The 20,625-nt window shown below is 40.4% G+C and overlaps 1 protein-coding gene across 1 annotated transcript in view; it reads right to left on the bottom strand.

Annotated features, from left to right (window-relative positions):
• Positions 1-2,240: 2,240 nt before the first annotated feature.
• The window catches only part of PTCD2 (pentatricopeptide repeat domain 2), a 38,575-nt gene continuing 20,190 nt past the window's right edge, over positions 2,241-20,625 (bottom strand). The window contains exons 8-11 of the mRNA XM_031666213.1: positions 18,665-18,739; positions 10,046-10,159; positions 4,339-4,606; positions 2,241-4,253 (exon numbers count right to left, since the gene is read on the bottom strand). Of these exons, the coding sequence (XP_031522073.1) occupies positions 4,382-4,606; positions 10,046-10,159; positions 18,665-18,739 (414 nt within the window). The 3' untranslated portion in view covers positions 2,241-4,253; positions 4,339-4,381. The remainder of the gene's footprint in view (positions 4,254-4,338; positions 4,607-10,045; positions 10,160-18,664; positions 18,740-20,625) is intronic.

Genomic DNA, 20,625 nt, shown 5'->3' with positions numbered 1-20,625 from the left:
GTCTGTCTTTTCCCTGTGGCATGTAAAGAGTCTTTCGTAGTGCCTTGTCCTTTGTAGATGCTCAATATAGATATGGTGAATGAATGGAGAATCCTTGAGGATTTAAACAGCTTGCAAATGCCTCATTGAAAAAGTGACAGAAGTTAGACCTTGAATAATGGGCAGAACAGGATAAAGAGTGGGGATACTTTAGTTGGGAGGAGGAAGGGATACACAGTGGGCTGAGCAAAACTTGGGAGTCAGGTCTAAATGTGGAAGGTTGGGACTGGCTGTCTTAGTCTCTTCAGGCTGCTATAACAAAATACCAAAAACCGGTGGCTTATAAATAACAGAAATATATTTTTCACAGTTCTGAAGGCTGGGAAATCCAAGAACAAGACGCCAGCATTTGGTGTCTAGTGAGAGCCCACTTTCTGGATCACAGAAAGTGCCTTTTTGCCATGTCCTCGCCTAAAGGAAGGGGCGACCAAATTTCTTTGGGCTTGTTTTATAATGGCACAAATCCCATTCATGAGGGCACCACCCTAATTCCCTCCCAAAGGCTACATCATCTAATACCAACACCTTGGGGATTTAGATTTCAACATATGAGTTTGGGGGGACATTCAAACCCTGCACTGAGTGTATGGTATTAGAGAGGAAAAGCTGTCCATGGGGGACCAATATGACCACCAACATTGTTATACAATATAGTTAAATCAGCTGGTGAGTTAAATAAGTACTAATCCTCTGTTACATTCCCTACTGTGCTAGGCACCCAGCAAACAGAGAAAGGACAGACATGGCACCTGAGTCTAGTGAAGAAAACAGACAGTGACAGGCATATGATAAACGCTTTGATAAGTGAGGTACATGAGGCACATCGGGAGTTCACCTAACCAGGTGAGCTAGACCAGAAAGCCTTCTCAGATGAAAAGATGTCTAAGCTGAGACCTGAAGGATGAGTAGGAATTAGCCATTCCACAAGCAGGGAAGTGGGGTGTAGAGTAGCAAGAGTTGGAGCTGGATGGACAAACGTGGGCCAGATTAGGAAGGACCTTCTAAACCACGTTGGAGAGCCTGAGCTTTATCCAGAAGCATGTGAGGTCCTCAGGAAGTTAAACAGGGGAGAAAACAGACTTATCTATGACAGTTTCACAGAATTTATTCTTTGAAATTCCTACCACTGAGATGGGATATATGCTCCCTCCATTTGAATTGGGGGGAGGGGAGGGGCATTGGGACTTTAGTGGAAGTGATGTTATGTGACTTCTGAGAGTAGGTCATAAAAGGTAACTGCTTCTGCCTGGTTCTCTTGGGACAGTCACTCCTAGTACCTAGCCACCATGCTGTGGGGAAGCTACATGTAGATATGTTCCAGCCCCAGCACTAGCTGAGGTCCTAGCATCAACTGCCAGAAATACTAAGGAAGCCTTTGAGATGATTCCAGTCCCGGCCACAATCTGATGATGACTATAACTGCATGAGAACCTGAATAAGAACTGTCTGGCTGAGCCCAGTCAGTACTTAGGATAATGAGAAATAACTCAATGACTGGTGTTGTTTAAAGCCACTGAGTTTTCAAGTGTTTTCCACACAGCAATCAATAACTAGAACTATCCCTGATATCAACTAATTAAGAAGATATCTTTTTGTCTCCTCCAGTATTGTGCTGAACTCACCATACTGATTTTTGGGACTCTGGAGCAACACATGTCTACAGTAAGTAAAAACAGTCTACAAAAGCACACAACAGAGTTAAGGAATAAGATGTTCTGTCCAATCAAATATTTTCATTAATGGGATAAGTAGGCCAGGTGCAGTAGCTCATGCCTGTAATCCCAGCACTTTGGGAGGCCAAGGCAGGCAGATCACTTGAGGATAAGAGTTAGAGACCAGCCTAGTCAACATGGTGAAACCCCACCTCTACTAAAAAAAAATACAAAAAATTAGCCAGTGTGGTGGTGGGCAACTGTAATCCCAGCTACTTGGGAGGCTGGGGCATGAGAATTGCTTGAACCCAGGAGGCGGAGGTTGCAGTGAGCTGAGATCACACCACTGTACTCCAGCCTGGGGGACAGAGCGAAACTATGTCTCAAAAAAAAAAAAAAAAAAAAAAAAAAGCAAAAAAAACCCAAAACAACCCCAAAGCAGAAAAAAACAGAATAAGTAAATGATGTAGGCAAACTACTGCTTACAAAGAAACACCATTTTTTCAAAGTAATTACTGAGTTTTAAAGAATGAAATGCCCATCATAACCTATATTGAACACTTTTTTATTGGAATTTTTTAGACTTTAGAATTATCTATTACTTTGGGGTGAACATTATGCATATTAGTTACCTCTGCACTAAGGTTTCTGGGACAGGTGGAATGGACCAGTTTTTCCAGTCAGCTGAGCACCAGCCACCTGCTGCTCAGGGCAGCAGGGACTGGGAAGCTTGTTGCTATTTACTGCTCACAAAATTTGGTTATTTTGCTAATGAATGGTTGTTAGCTAACAACCAGGGCCACACTCACCCACAGCACTGGAGCCATTTGAACTGTGAGAGTTGAAGATGAAGAGTAAGTTGCGGGGACAGGAAGCAACTGAGACTGAAGGTGGAGAAATCCAAGCACTTTTTTTTTTGGCGTGTGTGCAAAACACCAGACACATACAGAAACAATTAGGATTCTATGAGGGCAGAGAATTTGTTTCTCTAAATGGGGCTGTCCAGTGTTTCACAGAGTACAAGGAAAAGAAATTCAGTATTTTTGAGAAGGAAGAACTCATTTGTTTTTATAATTCCTTAACTAGTTTCAAACATATTGCATGTACTATGTGCCAGCCACTATCTGCTTGCTTTATATTCCCTATCTCATTTCATCCTCACACCAAGCCTAAGAGGTAGGTACTATTATCCCCATTTACCAAATGAGGAAACTGAGGATGCCCAGGGCCACACAGTCACGGGGGCCCTTAGTATTCTATTTCTTAAGAGCTGCTCCTTTTTCTCCTCTGCAGACATAATGTGGTACAGTGGGAAGGTACTAGACTAGGAATCTGGATTCTAATCTCAGCTCTACCACAAATCAATTATGCCAATTTGTGACTCTCATATGTGGATCCTGTCCTCAGGTGGGATTGTGATCTCAGACCTGCATTCAGCAAACACCTGACGCTGTGATTCTCTCACTGGGACACAGTGTACAGGTGAGATTAGGGATCTCTTGCATGGATCATTTCCTTCACCTGAAAGATGAAGGAATTAATTAGGAGACTCCTCCTAGTCTACAGTTTCTGACTCTATAATCCTTGCCTCAGAACAACCACCAAGTGAACAGTCTTAGTTTTGGAGGTAGCAATGAAGAGTCTGCAGCACTCTTGGCAGACAGCTCCTGAGGTCTGAGCAACCCTCTGGGCTTTCTGAAACAAAAGGAGCAAGTGAGGTGGGGTCACTGTGTATCTTCTGCTCACTGGTGAACAGATACGGTAAAATTCAACACATACTATATTTCAGACCATCATAAGTATGAAGCAGGTTTGAACTGCTCTCATGGTACATTTTTTTTTTTTAGTATGAGGCATTCAAGAGAGAAAAATCATTAACAAATAAGATAAACTATAGGACTAAATATTATCCGCATAGAAACCTAAGCATTATGTGGCTTTTAGTGGCACTTATTTTGAAAAGCACATGGCTTACCCATGATCAAAGCAGTAATCATTTAAATTTGGCTTACTCAGCAGTCCTAAAGGCTAAATTCTGGTTTTGTTTGTGCTGCTGAGAGAACAAAACAACCACAATCCCATCAAGTTTGCTTATGAACCTTATTTATCTTATTTTTGAGAAAATCTGATCCTACCGAACCTTGAATGAAGATTTCAAATCTATATGCAAATACACATAGGCATTATTGTTTTGCAGATGGAAAAATGAGGGCTCTATTAATAGATATATATGATGGCAGAGCAATGAGAAAATCCTGGGCTGTTTTCTAACATGGCAGAGTAGGGTTTTAGACCTCCTGAATTCAGCAAGGATGTAATTTGCAAGTAACTACTCCCTTGAAAATCAGAGTTGTCCACAGTTGTAGTGAAATTCATTCCTGATGGTGCTTACTGGGTTCCACTCTGGTGCCAGAAGCTGAACTGGAGACTGACCATGTTCCTTCAAGGATCCTCAGCAGTGCAAAAGGGAAGCGCCTTTCTGAGGGAGCCAAGCTTGCATCTAGACCTTCACAGTGATGCAACATAACTTCTCACAGGTCGGCATGGTACCATTCAGTGAATCTGGGAATTTCAGGAGGAGACCAAGTGTCAGCACAGTGTCTGCTGAAGTGCGATGCCTGACTTCTTAGGAAAGGCAATAACTCACTAGAAGCAAGCCCCTCAGATCCATAGGTGGACTGAAACCAGGGTTACTCAGCCAACAGGGACTGGTTGAGTGGCCGGAAGGTGCGACGGCTGACCATCCTCTTGTTTAACAGCAATGTGTGGGATTTCTTGTCCCTGGGGGTGTAGCAGAGCACAGCATCCAAAGAATAATTGGTGACCTGGCCACTGACGTGTAGTTTCCCATAGATCTCATCAAATTTGGCCACAAGGGCAGGCACATCCTTCACTTTTTCCCTCACTTTGGCCAGCTGGAAAAAAGCAAGAACAGATCATTACATCTCTGCAAGATTTCTTCCTTGTTCTTACTATAACTCTTAGAAAAAGAAATGGAAATGAACAAAAATGTATGGTAGGCCAGATGCGGTGGCTCATGCCTTAATCCCAGCAATTTTGGAGGCTGAGACAGGAGGATCACTTGAGCACAGGATTTCTAAGCCAGCCTAGGCAACACAGTGAGACTTTGTACAAAAAAATTTTTTAAAAATTAGTTGCTGTGGTGGGAGGATCACTTAAGCCCAGGAGGCAGAGGCTGCAGTGAGCTGTGGTCATGCCACTGTACTCCAGCCTGGGTGACAGAGTGAGTCTTTAAAAAAAAATTATGGTATGTATACACCTAAAATGGTGAAAACCAGGGTAGTGGGGCACACAGACGGAAGTATTACTATGAGGGATTCCAAAAGCTACACAGAAAGTCCAAAATTAGTACTTGAAAATCATACCTAATATACAAGGGGGGTTCAAATAACACATCATATATAATGAAACACACCAAGTAAAGGAGGTCATACACCAGTGGAATCAACTTTGTTCCATGTAATGATTAGAGCAGGAGGAGGCAGGCCAAATTATATAGGGCTTTATATACATTTCACAGTAAGTTTTTTGAAATTTATTCTAAAAACGCCATCAGAGCATCTAAAGTGGGATATGATCTCATTTATGTTTAAAAAGTTACATAGAGAATGAACTGGAGTGTACAGAAATGTGGAGACTATTCTGGAGGCCCACACCACAGCCCATATAAGAAAGGATGGTAGTTTAGATTGGGAAAGGTACAGAAAAGATGGAGAAGTACACATATGTGAGGTATATTTTGGAGTTTACACTGAAAGGACTAATTTTTGAATAGGTGAAGGAAAGGGAGGAGTCAAAGCTATCTTCTCAACTGGGGCTTCAGTAGCTGGATGATGGGTGCTACCATTTCCTGATAGAGAAGACAGGGAGGACGAGATTTGGAAGGGAAAATCAAGAGCTCTGTTTGGACCTGATTGAGATGGCTGTGAAACATCTAAATGGGTATGTCTAGAAGGTTGTTGGATATACAAGTCTGGGACATGAAGGAGAGGTCTAGGCTAGAGGCATACATAGTAGAGTCACAAGTATATGGTGGTATTTAACCCCAAAAATGGGTGAACTAGAATGGAGAATGTGAAGCTACTTTCTGAATAAAATCAGTATTTTACTTAGTTCAATCCTTATCAAGGGTAGAATCTCAACACATTTCTTGATGGAATTGAATTGGGATGAAGCTTCCTAACAAATCCTTTGGCCCTCTTCCAAATATATAACACTATTTGCACCTGCACATCTTCCTTTGTGACAAGGGTTCCCAACTATACCTGCAGACAAGCAGCTTAAGCACTTCTTAATGTTCTTAAAAAAGAATAGCTTGTTTAGTCCTCATGTTCAAGGTGAAAATGACTTAACGTGCAGCATATGGCTTCTAAAAGCAGCAGAGCAAACATGCCAAGCTGGAGGTAATTTTGATCTAAAAACTGTAACAGTTCTGTTACATAACTACAGAAATAAATCAGCAATTCTTTTCAATAGTCCTGTGGTGGTATAATAGCACCTATGATACTTTATAGTCTTATCTCCCTACATGACACATTTTAAATAACTGTTGGCATAAACATTAAATCCACCATTTGTAAAATGCAGACTTTTACAATATAAGACTCCACTTGCAATCTCACACATATATATTTAGAACTAGCTCCAAAGCTACTGGAATTACATGAATCAATCCATTTCTCATCAAGCAGTTCCTTGAGTGGTCCCACAGTAACCAGAGGGAAGACACTGAACTGGAGGTTCATTTTCTAAGTAAGAGAGTCTTATGAGAGTATTTTTCAATATGAAGTTTGTTTGGGTGCTTTAGCCATACAAATGGGTGACAATGTATTGATGGATCAGGTCTAAGGAATGATTGTTAACATCAATGCTGCTGAGAAAACGGAAGTTGCATTTGACATGTACGCATACATACAACTATGCACTTTAAAATCTGTTCATGCTTCTACTTTCCCTACTTTGCTAAACTTACTCCAAAAGGGTTGGGTGGGTCACAGCCTACACAGAGCTAAGACCGCAAATAGAAAGAAGCTTTAAATCAACCATATCCAGTCAGTCATTTTCCTGACAAGCTCCCTTTTATCAGCAGGAAGAAGCCTTTGGGTGGAAGTGAGGAAATGGAACAGGGCTGGGAAGGCAACACTGAGCAGGAGGAGGAAGCAGCCACTGCCCTCTAGTGCCAATCCTGCTGCAGCCCGGACCAAACTATAAAAGGGAGAGGCAGGAGAAATGAGGGAGGAAGGGAGGACCAACCAACAGGTCGCCTGGTTGGTCAAAATGACAATATCAGTATTATCACTAACAACATGATCACTGTCAATAATGTACAATTTCTTTACACTTCTTTCACCTTGTTACATGCTATGAGACATACAAATTACTATATTTCAAACGACCTACAAGAATTCCAATTTGTGTACTTAAGTCATCAATGTGACACATGGGTTCATTTGTTTCATTTCACTTTCCATTTTTAGGAATTGCTTTTTCTCTTCGTTTTTATTTAACTCTGCTTTATAGTTCTGCAAACATTTAAATAGTTCCTAAGTTAAATATACAAACAAGGTACATTTGGAGAAGTCATGCTTCAATCCCTCACTTTCACTTTCAAAACTTTTATTTCTTAATTTTTTTAAGTAAATTAAAAAAATAATTTGTCAATTATTTTCTCAAATAATAATTGTGTAAATTTATGAAGTTCAATGTGATGTTTCAATCTATGTGTACACCATAGAAAGATTCAGTCAAGCTAATAAACCTATTCATCACCTACCAATGTGTCTTTTTCTGCAGTGAAACATTAAAAATCTACTCCTTTGGCATTTCTGAAATGTGCATAATAATTAACTGTGGTTCCTAAAGTCTCAACCAAAAAAACCTTTAGAACTGATAAAGTCAGTAAAGCTGCAGGTTACAAAATTTACATACAAAAATCAGCAGTATTTCTATAAAAAAAGATCTGAAAAAGAAATCAACATAACCACTTAAGTTTTGCTTTTTCCATCCGTAGTGTTTTCCAAAAATGTAAATGTATAAAAATAACTATATGGTCCCACCTTCTTAACGCATACCACGCATAGCCATTTGCATCTTGCTTTTGTCACTTAAAAACATATTTAAGTGATCCATATAAATGGTGATCCGTAACAGTGTATGATGTAGCTGTTCCTCATTTCCTGTGAGTTACATGGCAGTCCTTTGTACGAACAGACCCTAATTTGTACAACTAGTCCTTTACTGATGGAAATTTGGGCTTTTTTCCAGTCTGCAGTTCTTACAAATTGGCCTGCAACAAATAGCCTTGTACATACAACTTCTTTATATTTGCCAGTATGTTTTTAGAATATACTCCAAGAAGTGGGAGGATTGAGTCAAAGGGTGAAATTATTTGTAGTGTACCAATCTGTATTCCCTCTAGCAGCATCAGATGAAAGTGCCCATTTCCTCAGAGCCTCACCAACCAAGTAGGCTGGCAAACTTGCAGATTTCTATTCAAGAGAAATATCATAGGGTAGTTTTATTTTGCATTTCTCTTGATATGGTCAAGAGAATCTTTTCTAATGTTTAAAGGCCATTCACGATTCATTTTTAGTAAATTCTGTCCACATCTCTTACCCATTTTTCTTTAGGGTTGTTGGTTCTTTTCTCAGAATTTTCAAAAAGAGCTCTTTTTTTTTTTTTTCCCAGATGGAATCTCATTCTGTCCCCAGACTGGAGTACAGTGGCGCAATCTTGGGTCCCTAGTTCAAACGATTCTCCTGCCTCGGCCTCCTAAGCAGCTGGGACTACAGGTGTGCACCACCATGCCCAGCTAATTTTTATAATTTTAGTAGAGATGGGGTTACATTTTGGCCAGGATGGTCTCGATCTCCTGTCCTCATGATACGCCTGTCTCAGTCTCCCGAAGTGCTGGGATTACAGGAATGAGCCACCACACCTGGCCTCAAAAAGAGCTCTTGAAATATTAGGGCTAGTTAGCCTTTTGTCAGTATGATTAAAAACTGTACTTTCTTCCAATTTGTTACTTACCTCTTGACTTCGCTTGTGGACTTTTTGCCACACGAAAAAACAGGTTTTCACATTTTTTAGTCAAATTTATCACTACTTTTACTGATTTGGGTTTTGACTGAAAGCTAAGTTTTTCCACTCCCAGGACATTAAATAATCTACTAATGTTTATATCTACTACTTGTGTGTTTCAATTTAAAAATTTAAATTCTCATCCATTTGGAATGTATCCTGGTTTGTGGTATAAGAACATATACAGCTGTATCTTTTTCTATTGGCTCTCTACTTATCCTAGTACTACTTACTAGTCTATCCATTTAGATTGATTTGAGATGCTTGCCTCTATGTTACGCTAAATTTGTATCTGCAATTCGGTCTCTATGTGGACTTTCTATTCTGTCCCAGTAGCTGCCTTATTCATGTTCTAAGCCACAGTTTGCATTGTAGAAGCTTTAACATGTTTTGAGATCTGCTAGACCTAGCAACTCTTACTGCCCCTCTTTCACAGGGCTTTTCTAGCTAGTCTTGTTTGTTCAACTAACCTTTATAGAAAAAAAAAAACAGAGTGATATTTTTATTGCAGTCATACTACATTATCACAGTAACTTGAAAAAAACAGTTTTTATGAGGGTAGGTCTTCTTATCTAAACACATGGTCTGTCTTTTCATTTGTATACAAGACTGTTTTTCTTTTTTAAGATGAGAGATAGTATATCCTACTATTCGCTGACAAGAAGGAGTCACAGGGAAGGGGATACTGATGATGTCCAAAAGAGTGAGTCAACCTCTGGACTGATGCTGCGGAGTGGGTCAGAGGGGATGGGATCCAGTGCACTACTGGAGAGGCTGGCGTTGAGAGGCGTATCCAGTCGTCACGGGATCACGGGTATATAGGGTAAGGGGCCAGAGGTTGTCCATGTAGCAGTCATTGTCTTTGGATTACTTCTATTTTCTCCATGAAACAAGAAATAAGGTGATCAACTGAGAGTGAAAAGTGAGGAGAAGGTATTGGAGGCTTGAGTGAAAAGGAAAAATGTGTAAAATTGTCCTCTAGAAGGAAAAGAGAGCCAAGGCCCATGAACACAAAGTGTGGAGAAAAGAATAAGGTAAAAGGAAAAAGTTTCCTAGAATTTCAGAGGATATATTCTGTTGGAAGAAAAAAAAAATCTTTGCACATATACATGGAAGTCTTAAAACAGGAACAACAGAGAAGCTGCCATATTTGACAATTTCTTTAAGGTAAGCTTTAGAATTGAGAAATTAGTGAACATTTTTAAGAGTGTCCTTTCACTTTCAAATGATTTCTGCAGCACTTGCATACTCACCACTTCCTCTGAGAACATATGTCTTTTCACAAATTTTGATAAATTTCCTTCCGCAGCATTTGTTAGAGTCTCTATCAGGTTTTCCAATGCATTTGACTGGATATGGATTATAACCTGAATATTAAGAAGACACAAACAAAACCAAGACTTAGTCAGTGTCTCAATGCTAAGAAATGCACCTGGTTAGATAAGCCTTCATTTACAGGCACCTACCCTGCTTTGATCCTACTTCCTAACTTATTTGCTTGCACAAGTTCAAAAAAGTGCTTTAAATGTACGCTCACGAGCCAAAATGTGCTTTCCAATAGTTAGTCAAAATACTACAGCTTTGCCTGTAATCCCAGCACTTTGGGAAGCCAAGGCAGGCAGATCACAAGGTCAAGAGACAGAGACCATTCTGGCCAACATGGTGAAACCCCATCTCTACTAAAAATGCAAAAATTAGCCGGGCGTGGTGACACGCACCTGTAGTCCCAGCTACTTGGGAAGCTGAGGCAGGAGAATCATTTGAACCTGGGAGGCAGAGGTTGCAGTGAGATTGTGGCACTGTAATCAAGCCTGGCAACAGAGCAAGACTCCATCTCAAAAAAAAAACAAAAAACAAAAACAAAAACAAAACAAAAAAAGCCTACAACTTCAAAACTTGTTTAAGGGTAACACTGGAGAGAGCAGAGATTTTGGTGCCTGGATACCTGGGCTGAAATCCAGACACTGGCAAGTACCAGCTAAGTGACTCTGGACTGGTACTTAATCTTCCAATTTAAATGCCCTCATTTGTAAAATGGGGAAAATAGATTTAGATCTCACATTTTGGGTTTTATGAACATTAAATAAAATACCAGTATACTCAGCGAACAAAAATATTGGTTTCCTCCTTTCTACATCCTCTAGATTCAGAGGATAAGACAATCAGACAGTCTCATAAGACTAGTGATATGGTTTGGCTTTGTGTCCCCACCCAAATTTCATCTTGAATGGTAATCTCAAGGTGTCAGAGGAGGGACCTGGTGGGAGGTGATTGGATCATGGGGATGGTTTCCCCCATGCTGTTCTCATGATAGTGAGTATGTTCTCATGAGATCTGATGGTTTTATAAGTGGCAGTTGCCCTTGCTCTCTCCCTTTCCTGCTGCCTTGTGAAGAAGATACTTGCTTCTCCTTCGCCTTCCCCCATGATCGTATTTCCTGAGGCCTCCCCAGCCATGTGATACTGTGAGTCAATTAAACTTACCCTTTCCTTTATAAATAACCCAATCTCTGGCATTTCTTTAAAGCAGTGTGAAAACGGACAACCAGAACTGGCTAGGGGCAAATGGTACCTTCAGCATTTTCTGTTGTTAGGAAGTTGCAGACACACAGGTTACTGCAGGCATAGAGCGGAAGCTGGGGGAAATGTTAATGAGGCACTCCTATTTACACTATCTATTAATGAACTTTCAAAACTGGGTGCTGTAGTGTGCTTTCAAAATGACACTATCACCTATCTTCCACCAGATAGGTTCAACTAACACAAGAAAAACACATTTCCTCCCTAATTACCAATATTCACTAGTATAATTCAAGAAAAAGTTTAAAGAAAGTGCAAATAACTGAGAATTCACCAACTGATGTTACAACCACTGTTTATAATTTGATGTATAAATCTTCCAAACCCAAAATGTGATTCTACTTTTGGTCAATTACTATACAATAGACATTTATTTCCTCATAGCATTAATATTAGAAAAAAGAAACCTCACTTTTTAACACATACATAGCAATTCATCATGGAAATATACCATACTTTATTATACTGACCAATGTGTACATATGTACTTTGAAAAACTGGTAATGTCTTAGACTTGATTCCCAGAAGTGAAATTACTAAGTCAAAGTATAGAGATATTTTTAAGGCTCTTGATCCTTACAAAAGATACTTTTCCTGGAAGAGATTTACCTTTCTTATATTAAACCAGCTGTTTTCTCACCAGTCTATTTGGTAACATTTTGTGTTTGTTTAGTAACTTATCAGGATGAGGGGTTGTCTTTGGTTCTGAAGAACAGAACGAAATGATCCCAGGTAGACTAAATACAAAGAACATAATTTAAATTCAGTGTTCTAAAGCCCAGGAAAAATCATGAGCACACCCTTTTTGGGAGACAACTCTCCATGGGTCGCTCAAATTTCTGCACGCCTTGAGAGCAAAAGCACTGACTGCTTTTATTCCAGACTACCTTTTCAAGGATGTTTGTGGACAACAGACACAGTGTCACATCCAAAGCAAAGGACAGGCATGCTTACTGGCCATCATAAGAGATTTGGGTTTTCTAAGCTCAGGGTTCCTCTCTTGAAAGCAACTTGCTATGTGTGCAAGAGGCACATAGAGCTTTTCATGTCTCCCTGCAGGAACTGGGGCTCAGGTAACTGAAGCAAAGATGCTAATATTCTGGCCACTGCTACATAATAAATTGTCCTTTATTTCTCTTTGTCTTGTATACTCCACTAGCATCCATGAAACTGGGGCAGGCTAACTCATTAGATTCCAAGTGGGAAAAAATCTCTGACTCTTCACAGTTCTTAATACCTTTGTTAGTAAAAGCCAATCAATCCCAATTTGGTTGACGGTGGTGTCCTCTCCAAGGCAAAGGCAAGTCTGCCTTGTTCAATGCAATGCTATGTAGTACAAGGCACCCGGCCAACCCTCAATAACAATAAACAAGAAGAGGAGCTTGGCTCCCCCAGCAATTTACAAAAACAAACCATCTAGAGCCCTCTGCTAGAAACGATGTGCTCCCTGGGAGATTTCAATATTTCTTCCTAAGTTTTCCCAACTTCTCTTCCTCCCTCCAGCAACTATCTCTGATTCAGTAGGGACTTCAAAAACAAGGCTCACTACCTTAAAATATATTGATGAAGGGCAATGCACACGAGGCAGTCACTGATAAAAGGCAAAGAGAAAGTTTAAAGCTAGGGGCTTATCTCAAACCAGTCTCAGGGTTCAGCTAAAGAAAACGAAAGTAGGGTACAGCACATTGCCTTAATCTTACAGATTTCAAACAAAAGACTGGGAAACTCAGTTAGTAAGGAACAGGGGAGATTTTGGTAAGAAAAACTATTTAAAGAACATGTGCTTCCTGCCTCTTTGATTTTCTGAGGCATCAGGAAATACGTTACTAGATACCTTTGAACAAAAAAGGGAACAGAAGCCCTGAGGATGCAGAAATTTACATTTCTTGTTTCTTTTATTTTTGTTTTAGGTTTGCTATATTCGAAGTAGAATATCATAGTGTGGTAGAGGCTGCCAGTTTTCTAACCAATATCCATTCTCTCCTCCTTTTTTGATAACAGAACACCCAAACCTTAATAGATGCTTTCATGTATGTATGAAACTCAAAGACTATTTCTCAGTATTCTTTGCAATTAGGTGTGGTCATGGGATTAAGTTCTGGCCAATAACACCACCAGTACAAGTTGCTGGATGAGACATTTGAAAAAGCATCTTTAAAAGGGATGAACTTCTTTGTTCACTCCCATTTTTTCCTACTTCTTGCTGGACCGGGGATGCAATGAATGGAAGTCACGTGTTAAAGATGGTAGAGTAGAAACATAGAAAGAGGCTGGGTTCCTGATGACATCATGGAATGCCACACCAGGCGTGGATGGACCAGACTCGTTTTCCACATGGAAGAAAAATAAAGGCTCTAATTTGTATAGGCTTTTATTTTTATTTTTGGAGACTACAATGTTCCCAAACAAATGCAATTCTTAACTCACACATATGAGTAAGATGCTGCCACGAAGGAATTTGTGAGAAATGAGTCCTGTCTCCTTTCCTCCCTGTGCACCCTAGACTTCCCAGCATAAGCTAGAACTGTAGGGTGACCTAAGTGGGTAGGAGAAAGGGGCATTAAGACATTCACCCGTATTAACAAATAAATGATAAAAGCAGCAAAACCACTTGTCAATTCCCTTGCAAGGTAAATTCAATTCCAAAGTGGATCTCCAATTGGAGACAAGCCAGGTTTATAGACAAACTATTAGAATTCAAATACAATCAGTGGAAAGTTACCCTGCATGGGTCTCTGCTACTTTCAGACATATTCGGAAGTGGAAATTAATTCTTTGACGTGAAGCAGCATTGCTAAAGAGGGTCTATGTTTGAGATAAATTCAGACTGAAAAGGCAGCGTCAACATACATGTGTTTTGATGAGATCTGTTAAAACAACGCAGTATGTATTAAGAATTAGCTGGGAAAATAGGAAACTGGGCCCTTTGGGTCACACTGGTAACAGGAACAATTTAATAAAACAATTAAGTTAGGGAGAAAATTTGTAAGTTCAAAATTCAATTGACAGCAGCAAAAGATTTTAGCATAAGGCATTAATTTTTAAAGCACATCAGAAAAAAAATTTCATTTATTTCTGTGAATACTGACTAAACAGACTCTACTCAGCCTATCTGTCAGTTTCCATCGCTCAATAATTAACAACTTGCCTTTAAGGATTTCAAGCAGATGAGTCAGCCTTGGAGAAGGTAAGGTCCATGCAGTCATTTTTTAAACTGTGCTCTACTAACAGACACCTAGAATCTAAAAGATTACTAAACTTGAGAATGGCAACCATATCTTTTTCATCATCCCCGAGGAAGATGACATAGGCTTATATTGCAACATGAGAAATTTGGGTTGAACATTTGAAAGAATTTCCTGAGAATTTTTAAACACTGAAACTATCTTTAAGTTTCCCGACAGTGGGTAGTTCTGTGACGCAGTTCAGAAAGGATGATTCATACTCAGTATCACTTCAAGGTTCCTTGCGGAGTCCTTGCCTGAAACACGCCCATCCCACTGCATCCATAGGCTGACTTTCTTTTCCAGCCCTCAGAGGAAAGGAGCTGTTCCTGCTGCCTGGTGGCAAGCACATGCTTTTTTCACCATGCCCTGCATTGCTCCTCCTATTGGGAATGGACAATCTCATGCTCAGCAAGCTCATGTTTAACTCCACCAAAGCACCTTCTCATTTGGCGGAAAAAAAAAAAAGAAATCAAATCATTACTAGATTCTTTCGGTTGTTGTTGGAGACAGGGTCTCATTCTGTTGCCCAGGCTGGCGTGCAATGGCGTGATCTCCACTCACAGCAGCCTTGACCTCCCAGGTTCAAGCAATCCTCCTGCCTTAGCCTCCCAAGTAGGCCAGGATTACAGGCATGCACCACATTCAGCTAATTTTTGTATTTTTAGTAGAGATGGGGTTTCACGATGTTGGCCAGGCTGGTCTTGAACTCCTGACTTCAAATAATCCACCCACCTCAGCCTTCCAAAGTGCTGAGGTTACAGGCATGAACCACCGCACCCAGCCCATTACTAGATTCTTATAACTGTGAGAGATAGGCCAGGATGGAAGGAGATGAGAAATCTAAATCCAGAGGTGGATTACATGCACTAGTGGGATTGTGTTTTCTGACATCCAGTCTTGTGTTCTTTTTATTACTCAAGAGGAGACACTAATCCTAGTCCTGGATAAAAGAGACACACCTTTTTCATCTCTGTAGGTCTGGAGTGGTAGGGAAATCCTAGGCTTCACAGTCAGAGTTGTTGGTGTTAAAACTCTGACTCTGCTATTTAATTAGTTGGGAGAACTAAGGTAATTTCCTTACCCTTGAATCTTCATTTTCCACATCTATAATGTGGAGAAAAATTGTTTTGATAAAGTTGTATAACAAATCTAAAGTACCAAGCATGATACCTTAGATAAATTAAATTAAAACCCTGCTTACCTCAGTTTGATTGCTTATCACCAATGTGTACCGAAACCCTCAACTTTGCTTGAACTCTAGGAAAAGTGACCAATGATCCAAGTAAAACACTTTTCCCCCTGTTCTCCTTTCTTTCCTACCTGATGTTATAAGAGACTTGGATAGCTTTAGCTTTAGTGAAAGAGTATCTTGCTAATCCCAGCAGTTATATTCTGTCCCATCATGATAGATGGGTCATCTAAAGGACACACTCTCAGAAGCAGTTATATACTGGAATACCAGAGCTGTCCATATCCAGCAGGAAGCAGAGAAGTCAAAGACATAGTGTGCCTGCTGGAAGACCAGGCTTCCCAGTCTGTTTAGCTTACTGATATCACTTGCTCAAATGACCCAACCTTCTGGACTCTGGACCTTTGCCAACCTTGGCCTCCCAGACCTGCTTTAGCCTATGAGCTTTTCAGGCTGACCCACCTGCTCTGACCTGTAGTTTCTGTTTCAGCCCCCAAGATGAACAGCAGCTACCTGCAGCAGGCTAAGACGGGGAGGGCTCTCAGCCTCTTGAATTTCTACAAAGCTGCGAGTCCTTCCCTCTCTTTTCTGGTGCTTCCCCTGCCTCACCATTAATGCCTTATAAACTCATTTCTGAGCCCTCATACTTCCCTGCTTTCTTATGGCATTCATCAGTTCATATCAAATCCATTATCAGGTATATTTAGTTGAGTTCATGCCCTCCAGGTTTACGCCCTTTGAAACTAAAAAGTCTCTTTGTCGATATTTTTCTAGTATTTTGTTTCTTCCATTCCAAATTCATTTCATTTTTTCAAGTTCTCTGTTATCACTGTCTCCATTTTTCTGGTTCGTTGGGCTCACCTTTCTCTCATGTAAAAGCATTTTGCAAAGTAAAGTTGAGGTCCAATATGAGGTATTCTTATGGCATACTTCTTGCCTGACCTTGTTCTCCAAAATTTACCATAAATGCTCATCTAGTCATTCTCTGAAAAATCACCTGGGCACTGGTGTGGGATGACATTTGAAGATAACTACTACGGGCAGAACTGAAAAGCATTATTATCTTTAAGTATGACTCTTTCAGAAGTTTGGAGTTATGCATAATTCCTGTTCACTAGGTTCTAGGATTTGGTACAAATGAATATTCCTTTTAATTTAACTCATGTCAAACAAATACTATTAGTATTAGCAAATACTCATTGAACACTGACTACCTGCCAGGCACTATGCTAACTATTTTATATGCATTATTTATTTTAATCCCCACAACAAAAAGATAGCTACTATTACTGTTTCAGATCAAAGGAAATTGGGGGGTTTCCAGGGGCAAATTAACCTAAGGACTCAGAGCTAGTAAGAGGTGGTTACAATTCATAGTTCATTTTTTTTTTTTTTTTTTTTTTAAGACAGAGTCTTGCTCTGTTGCCAGGCTGGAGTGCAAAGGCGCGTTTTTGACTCACTGCAACCTCTACCTTCCAGGTTCAAGCAATTCCCCTGCCTCAGCCTTCTGAGTAGCTGGGACTACAAGCAAACGCCACCACGTCCGGCTAATTTTTTATATTTTAGTAGAGATGGGGTTTCACCATGTTGGCCAGGATGATCTCAATTTCCTGATCTCGTGACCCACTTGCCTTGGCCTCCTAAAGTGCTGGGATTACAGGTGTGAGCCACCGCGCCCAGCCACAGTTCATATTCTGTTAAATAGAAGCTCCACCAAAGCCAATCTCCCAACAAATAACACCCTCCACGTCATTCCCTCCAACCCCACAGTCCTGTCTTCCTCCAGAGCACTACTCAGCAGGTACCTGCCCTAAGGGTCCCTCACATTGCTCCTGCTGGCCACCCCGACCCCCTTCATCTCCTCATCTTGGAATACTCCATTGATTGTGACCTGTTATCCTAGTTGTGTCATGCTAATGCTTACACATTTCCATTCTTCTGAAAATGTTTTCTTCATCTCAATCCTTTGACTGTTTCAGAAGACTATAAGCGCCTGAAAGTTTTTTTCTTTTGCAACTCCCTACACACAAGCAGACGCAGTATACAAGGAGTCTCAATATGAGCAGGCTGAATGGGGACTATGGTGTCCTTAATGACAAGATAGTCTTTTATAATTGGTCCAGGAAGGTTTCATGACTCACTGCTCAAACTCTGGAAGTGGTGATAAGCCTCAAACTTTATTATTAGCGTGAATCTAGCGAATCTGAGATAATTTTTTTTCCTTTGCTTTTAGTTTTAGGGATTAAGGTTTTGCATGTCTTGGTGATATGCGTGCAGCCACTTGCTGACCCAGACCACAAGGTCCCAAATAAGTGTCCTGGGTGGCCCAGGTAAGTTAATGGGGAAGAGGACCATGGCATACTGGCAACATAATAAGAATGACAATAGATAACATTTACTGAATGTTTACCACATGTCAGGCACTATTTTGTGTACCATAAGTATATAAGCTGATTAACTGCAACAATGCCATGAGTTAGATACCACCAATAATATGCAGTTAGCACATAGGTTTCTCTCAAGGCTTGGTAAAGACCCTGGAGGATCTGTCTCCATCCCCTCCTCGTCCCTACATCTACAGCTTTCTTAGCCACGCCTCATGTCTTCAGCATCTAGCCATGTCTTATATATGAGCATATCTACCTCTCTCCTACCTGTTTAAAACTCCTGGAAGCAACAGCTGTGTTGATTCTTCTCACAAGGGTGATACTGTAATTTTTCACATAGAAGAACTCAATAAATGACTGTGGATTTGAATGAAAACCTTGGCAGATCAAGTCATTGTATACAGCCAAAAAATTTAAGCATAATTTTATTATAATACATTTATTATAATACATTTCAAGGCTTACCTTAAACCACAAAGAAGTCACTTACATTTAAATTAGTGCAGGCTATGCTTTCTGGATTCATGATTTGAGAAAAAATGGACACAGCTTTTGCCAACTCATTCTAGAAAGAAGAGAAACAAATCATATTCCATATCATAGGAACTAATGTTATTGTAAAAGTTCACTTAGAGAAGGCAGTATATTCCTATTAAGGTGACCTCAGGGTTTTGAAGTCCACAAAGAAAAAATGTTTCGGAAATCAAAACTGAACACTCCATAAAACGCTCCATCCAGTCGCATATTGTTGAATGTTTTAACAGCCTGCCTGAGTCCAGTTCTTAAGACGCAGGCATAAAGTTGGCATTTCCCCTTCTCCTATTGGAATCAGCTTCTAAAAATAGGAACAAGGAACAAAGTGCAAAGCCTGTCTTTGACATACATAATTAGAACATAGAAACCTCAAACCACAGCAGAGCTGGAAACACTGCCAGAAACATTGGAAATGGAGGCTGGCAGGGTTCAGGAGAAAGCAGTCAGAGGTGGACAGTGCTCTGTATCTCACAAAGAACCTACAACAGTACAACTCTCAAAGGTAAGGGCACAACCTGAAGTACAAAACCTAAATTCCTATTTACAATGATGAGAACAGAGTGTAGGACTAGTAAAGAGAACTTCCGTGGATCCTTGTGGTGGCAGAGAAGAGGCTAGTCAAGCGTTTCCGTAGACAAGCCATATTCATAGGAAGCAGGAGGTTCCTAAGACGGCAGCAGCAGAGAAGAGACTGCATACCAAAACCTACCTCAGTGCCTATTTCTGTTGACTTAAAAAAATGAAGCCTGTGTATACTTGTAGATAAACTCTGGCTTATATGAAGAAAAATCCTGCTAGTCTAGAACAGTGCTCTGGTGTCCCGCTCTGTTGTTCTCTCTCTCTCTGACATGAATCTACAAATGACTGATCTAAAAGAAACAAGTTTTTCTTTTATTTTTGAATTTATTTATTTATTTGTTTATTGAGACAGAGTCTTGCTCTGTTGCCCAGGTTGGAGGGTAGTGGTGGAATCATGGAGCCTCAAACTCGTGGGCACAAGCTATTTTCCTGCCTCAGTCTCCTGAGCAGCAAGGACTACAGGCATGTACCATGTACTACTGCACCTGTTTTATTTATTTACCTATTTTTTTGTAGAGACAGGGTCTCCCTATGTTGTCTTGGCTGGTCTCAAACTCCTGGCCTCAAGTGATCCTCCCCTCTCCCAAAGTGCTGGGATTACAGGCAGGAGCCATTGTGCTAGGCCTGAAACTTACACTTTTCAACGATGAATAGTCAAAAAAGAACCACCACATGACACTCATAAAGAAGGTATTTTCAAAAGGAGGAAAGGAACACAGTAGAACAAAATTAAGAAAACAACTGGTACAGTGGCTCACGCCTGTAATCCCAGCACTTTGGGAGGCTGTGGCAGGCAGATCACTTGAGGTCAGGAGTTCAAGACCAGCCTGGCCAACATGGTGAAACCCTATCTCTACCAAAATACAAAGATTTAGCTGGGAACACACCTACTAAAACACAAAAATTTGACGGGCGCATGCCCGTAATCCCAGCTACTCAGGAAGCTGAGGCAGGAGAATCACTTAAACCCAGGAGGCAGAGCGGAGGTTGCAGTGAGCCAAAACTGCAACACTGCACTCCAGCCTGGGCGACAGAGTGAGACTCTGTCTAACAAAAAAAAAAAAAAAGAAGAAAGAAAAGCAAAGAATATAACTGGCCACCAATGAAGAAACCTTAATTGAAAAATATTTCCATGGATATAGAAGATAGAAATGAGAAAAATGAACAAGATCACGTCAATCAGAAGTGGAAAAAAATCAGGCAGGCCTTAGATTTCTCCACAGCAATATTCTATACCAGAAGACAGAAAAGCAATGTCTAAAAGTACCTCAAGAAAAGCAAATGTCACCCTGAAATTGTAAATCTGGCCAAACTGTATGTAGTTCAAGTACAAAAACA

The sequence above is a fragment of the Papio anubis genome, chromosome 5 (assembly GCF_008728515.1).
Source record: "Papio anubis isolate 15944 chromosome 5, Panubis1.0, whole genome shotgun sequence".
Classification (NCBI taxonomy): Eukaryota; Metazoa; Chordata; class Mammalia; order Primates; family Cercopithecidae; genus Papio; species Papio anubis.
Note: the sequence above shows the minus strand (reverse complement) of the source record. Positions and strands in the feature narration are given on the sequence as shown.